At 33.6% G+C, this 5,958-nt stretch overlaps 1 protein-coding gene across 2 annotated transcripts in view; it reads left to right on the forward strand.

Moving 5' to 3' along the window:
- ATF2 (activating transcription factor 2) overlaps nt 1-5,958 on the forward strand; it is a 50,301-nt gene that overhangs the window by 31,044 nt on the left and 13,299 nt on the right. The window contains exons 8-9 of one of the 2 annotated variants that reach the window (XR_002823966.1): nt 2,437-2,643; nt 2,724-3,167. Coding sequence is in view for 1 of the 2 variants with exons in the window: in XM_004391386.3 (XP_004391443.2) it covers nt 2,437-2,643 (207 nt within the window). In the remaining variant the exon portion in view is untranslated. The remainder of the gene's footprint in view (nt 1-2,436; nt 2,644-2,723; nt 3,168-5,958) is intronic. The other variant, XM_004391386.3, reaches the window with a different exon arrangement.

Here is a 5,958-nt window from a genome sequence, read left to right on the forward strand (position 1 = left end):
CTAGGGACCTCAAATCATTGTTAGGCATAAAAATATACAAAAGTAACTCTGTTTCTGTTTAGCAACTGACAGGCTAAAAATTTTGGCAGTCTTGTATCCCAAGATTCGTAGGTCAGGTGGTGGGGGAGAGAAAAGAATTCTGGAAGCAGAATACTCCCTCAGGAAAGCTCCCTTTTTGCTCTAAAGGCCTTAAACTAACTGGCTTAATGGAGATTAATGGAGAGAAATCAGCTTTACTTAAGGCCAACTGATCTAATCACATGTAAATACCACATAAGAACATCTAGACTAATGTTTGACCAAACAACTGTGCATCATGGCTTCATTAAGTTGACACACAAAATTATCATCACAGCAACACATTAAAATATAGTTAATTATAGGTAAAAAGATTATTTTCAGGTTTCTCCTTTGGACCATATGCTTATGGCTACAAGGTGCTGTCATCCACATCATTTCCAAGGGTCCATTTCCAGTCTCCCATATTCAGGTGTTCTGTGGCACAATTTGGGGGCCTGTGAGAGATTTGAGGTACCTAGTGTTCTGTAGTTCTGGACACAAGACTATATGACTAGTAAATGAAGACCATTTTCTCTGGCTGAATTTAAATAAACGACCAATCCATTGGGGGAAGCAATTAAAATGAAAATCTGGGCTCCTGTGGGATTCTACCCACCATAAAGATGAATATTAATAATTACATGAACCTGCTCCTAGAAAAGGATTGAGCTAATTCTCAAAAAGTGAAGAAAAGCTGTGTACACCAGAGTTCGTCCATACTTTCACTCCTTAATTTTAGAAAAACCAATTCTTAAAGAAAATCTACAGATTTGATGTAAAATATTTTATTTCAGAATTGCATAAAAAACATGGTGTCTCATAATGTATTTAAATGGAGAGTTATTAAAATTTTCAATATAGTAACTTATAATCAGATGAATCCTGGCTGAAAGGAGAGAATACCAGAAAGATGTTTCTCTGTGTGTTATTGACTATGCAAAGGCATTCAACTATGTGGATCGTAACAAATTAGGGGTAACATTATGAAGAATGGGAATTCCAGAACCCTTAATTGTGCCAATGAGGAACCTGTATATAGACCAAGAGGCAGTAGTTCGAACAGAACAAGGGATAATGCATGGTTTAAAGTCAGGAAGGGTGTGCGTCAGAGTGTATCCTTTCACCATACTTACTCAGTCTGTATGCTGAGCAAATAATCCTAGAAGCTGGACTATATGAAGAAGAACGGGGGCATCAGGACTGGAGGAAGAGTCACCAACAGCCTGCGATATGCAGGTGACACAACCTTGCTTGCTGAAAGTGAAGAGGACTTGAAGCACTTACTGATGAAGATCAGAGACCACAGCCCTCTGTATGGATTACACCTCAACATAAAACAAAAATCCTCACAGCTGGGCCAGTAAGCAACATCATGATAAATGGAGAAAAAGATTGAAGTTGTCAAGAATTTCATTTTGCTTGGATCAACAGTCAACACCCATGGAAGCAGCAGTCAAGGAATCAAACGACACATTGCATTGGACAAATTCTGCTGCAAAAGACCTCTTTAGTGTTAAAAAGCAAAGATGTCACTTTAAGGATTAAGGTGCGCCTTACCCAAGCCATGGTGTTTTCAGTCACCTCATGTGCATGTGAAAACTGGGCAATGAATAGGAAAGACCAAAGAAAACTTGATGCCTTTGAAGTATGGTGTTGGCGAAGAATATTGAATATACCATGGACTGCCAAAAGAACAAACAAATCTGTCCTGGAAGAAGTACAGCCAGAATGTTCCTTAGAAGCAAGGATGGTGAAACTTTGTCTCACATACTTTGAACATGTTATCAGGACAGACCAGTCCCTGGAGAAGGACATGATGCTTGGTAAAGTAGAGGATCAGTGAAAAAGAAGAAGACCCTCCATGAGATGGATTGACACAGTGGCTGCAACAGTGGTCTCAAGCATAATACTGATTATGAGGATGGCGCAAGACCAGGCAGTGTTTTGTTCTGTTGTGCATAGGGTCGCTATAAGTCGGAACCGACTCAATAGCATCTAACAACAACAGCATAATCAGTGTTTTAAGAATTACATAATGCCGTAAAGTCTGTTAAAAAGCACACTTGAAAATACATAAGATCTGTAAATGATCAATTATGACTTCAGGTTCTTCATGCTGTATCTACCTAAATGAAAATATTATACATATTACTTTAAAGAATTCACTGTAACAGTGTATTAGTGAACATCTTGCATAGCTCATTTATTTCCAGGAAGGATTTAAACCACAGGATGATTCTCATATTGTCCTAAAATATTGATATATACAAAGAGACTTAGAGTTAGTAGCTCTCCCCCTCTACTACGCTTTGCTACCTGTGTTAATTCACTCACTCCACGCAATTATAACACATTCTCATTTTTTGTTTATTATAGGCTTCTCCAGCTCACACAGCTCCACAGACTCAAAATACAAGTGGTCGTCGAAGAAGAGCAGCTAACGAAGATCCTGATGAAAAAAGGAGGAAGTTTCTAGAGAGAAATAGAGCAGCAGCTTCAAGATGCCGACAAAAAAGAAAAGTCTGGGTTCAATCTTTAGAGAAGAAAGCAGAAGACTTGAGTTCATTAAATGGTCAACTGCAGGTATGGTGCATATATGTGAAGTTTGTTTCATTTATTTATGTTTAATAATTACAGACATGGCTTTTCCCTATTTTTTCTAGTTAACCATCCAGACATTTTAGAACATAATAATGGAAATTTATGGAATCAATAGTAAATCACACTTTTATAAACTTACTTGAGTGGTGAGATGAAGTGATATAAAACTGTCAGCACTGATACAATGAGGAAATTTAAAATGTAAGTGTCTACCTGTGTAACACAAAAGTACCTAAACTATCTGGCCTGAACTTTTATGAAGGTGTGATATAAAATTCAAACAACAAACTTTAAGATTTTCAAATATCTGTAGTATTTCACTTTTTTATTTTTTTGTCATATACCACAACTATAAGTTGTTTCAGTAGTTTTTATTTTCAAGTTCTTTTGTCCTTTTAATTATAAATTTTTGTTTGTTTATTTTATTCAAAGTGAATATAATGCTCATGGAAGGTGCCAGATTGACAGCTTTGGAAACTGAAGGACTCTGTTTATTCACAGACCAGGTACAATATGGCCAGTGGCAGTACATATAGTTTCATACTGCCTTGCCAGTGTGCCTCAGATACTTTTCTTAGGTACCTCATGGGGTACAAAGGTTTTCACCCTCTCTCCCCATCATTCTTTGACCCCCATGGTAAGATTTCCAGTGATGGTATCAAGCAGCACCAAGTCTCTCTCCTTCCTTCCATATTTCCCTCCCTATCTTTTTTTGTTTTTAGAGAGTTTTATTTTTTAATGTTGTGAATATTTTTCATTAGAATCTTCCTAAAATACCAATTGCTGAACATGAGTAGAAAATTGATTGTAATGAGTCAGTTATTGTTAATATAGTTCAATCTTCTGAATTACCCATTCCCAGTTAAAATGAATCTTTTTTGTATAATCATAATGGATGACAAGAATCTTTTTCTCTTCTTAAATCTATCTTTAATAAAGATCTTACCAGTATAAATATCTGTTTAAATGCTTAGGAAAAAGTTTTTAGCATCAGGCCTAGCATTTAACCAAATGTCAATTTTTTAACTTAAAATTTTTTCATATGTGAAGCAGGCATCTTTAAAACTCTGTTGTGCTTGAATATTGACATGTTGGCTTTGGAACAAGTAAATTGTCTTGCAAGACTTATTTTTAACCATTTAACCATGTAGAAAAAAATGTAAACACTACGTTCTACATCATATAGACTTCAAATATATACTTATAAACTAGAGTATGTTAAGAACTGTTAGTCATATTATCATCATCTGGTAAATGAATTTCAAGAACTATCTTCATAGTTTTCTAGAAAAAAAGTCTTAATTTTTTTCCCTCCGAAATAAAATGAAACAGATTATACGTACTAATTTGTTTATATACTACAAAATAATGGCTATTTTTTGTCAGGCTTCTCTGCTAGAATATCAACTATACAATTAAAACAATAATAATTGTTTAGGTTTTCAGAAATTAATGTTACATTAACAAAGTGATATAGGTACATCTGTTTTGTTTCTTGTTCTTAATAAAATATTCTGAATGGCTTTGCTACTTTATAGTTGTGTGAGATTGAACACGATCATCTCTGGTAGCCTCAGTTGTTTGCCTGTAGAATAGGGATAGTAACACCTGCTGGTCTTAACTTCTTAGGGTTGTTGTGTGTATCAGTCCAGTTAAAATGAATGCAAATGGTTTTCATACAGAAAATTTCCATTTTAATAAGACAAATTTATCAATATTTTCCTTTGTAATTTGGCTTATTGTACCTTGTTTAAAAATGAAAACCTTCAAAATCTATAAAGTGATATATAAATATATGATATCATTTACAGGGTATTCTTCAACTTTAGATTGGCCCAGTTTTCTTTCTTGACCCAAGTTATGGCAGTATTAACAGCTTTTAAAGATATACTGATTATTTCCTTAATTATCCTACAGCATTAGTCACCATTATTAATAGCAACAGTGCTTTATTATTTCAGAAAAATATGGGAAGTTCTGTATTCCAGATAAATGTAATCTTCATTAATCTCTTTTTTTCTCCATGCAAACTATGATAGAAATGTCATTATTGTAACTTTGTGCCTTTTTATACTTCCGAATTTGAATAAAAGTTTCTCAATTGGAGAAATAAATAAAAAGACAAGATTTATCTTTTAGGTAGAAGTTAGCTGACGTTTCATTTTTGAAGCATGAGACTTTCAAATGGAAGTCAAATTCAAGAAATCACTAAATTAAGCTCTACAGTTGAACATGAGTTTAGTTAATACCCCAAATTACAAACAGAATAAGTAATGGTGTTTTTAAACATTACGTACTGAGTGATAATAGCATGGTTAGGTAAGAAAATGTTCTTAGTTTTTGAGAAGCAGAGTGAAATAGGAGGAGGTGAAATAATGTGATGTCACAAATTTGCTTTAAAATACTTCCACAAAGAAGAAAAATAAGGTCCGTCTGAAAGTATTAACCTGGGGAAATGTCTGTAATACATTGTTATGGACAAAATATAACTTACATACTAAAATGTGTTGCATAATTCTTTTTCATTAATAAAGAGTTTATAGTTAGATAAGTTAACTTAAAAGAATGGAAATCGTGTAAGTATAGGTAAAAATTTAGGAATGACATGTACCAAGATGTAAATAAACAATGGTGAAAAGGGGCGTGGGAAGCAGAGATGGCTAAAGAAAGGGGTACTTCAGTTATGACTTTTTTGTTATTCTTTCAGATGGATACATGATTTTTACTTTTTGTTGTTTTTTAGTTATTTGTCAAATAAAAACAGTTTTTAAGAAGTAATTGTGACAGATTAAGGTGTCCAGAGTGTAAAGAGTTAACATTCTTATAGTGGATTCATACAGAAAAAATTTCTTTCAGTCTGCCAATAGCAAAACCGTTAACTGTGAAGAACAGAATGACTTGTAAAGAAAATTGAATGTCAAAGAAATAATTAAACTCTACTTTATGTGAAAACATTCATCAATCCTACATTTCCTTAATAATCCTTCACATGACATACAGGCTTAGCTGATCAGTATAGTGGGCAGTAATAACCCATAGTTACTTATGTATTATGTACAATAAAAGATGCAGCAAATGTTGGGGTGTGACTATTCATATTTTTACTGAATACATATTAGATTTTAGGGAAAATATTAATTATTAAACATTGCTCCATTCACTGAATTTAATCATGTTTCAGCTTTCTAAAATCGTTGCTAGGAGAGGTTATCTTTTCATCAAATTGTATTAGAGACATTTATGGTAACCTAGACCAAGAATTGGATGCCATTAGTTATAAATTATTATATTTTTAAG

Source organism: Trichechus manatus, unplaced genomic scaffold (genome assembly GCF_000243295.1).
Source record: "Trichechus manatus latirostris isolate Lorelei unplaced genomic scaffold, TriManLat1.0 scaffold00037, whole genome shotgun sequence".
Classification (NCBI taxonomy): Eukaryota; Metazoa; Chordata; class Mammalia; order Sirenia; family Trichechidae; genus Trichechus; species Trichechus manatus.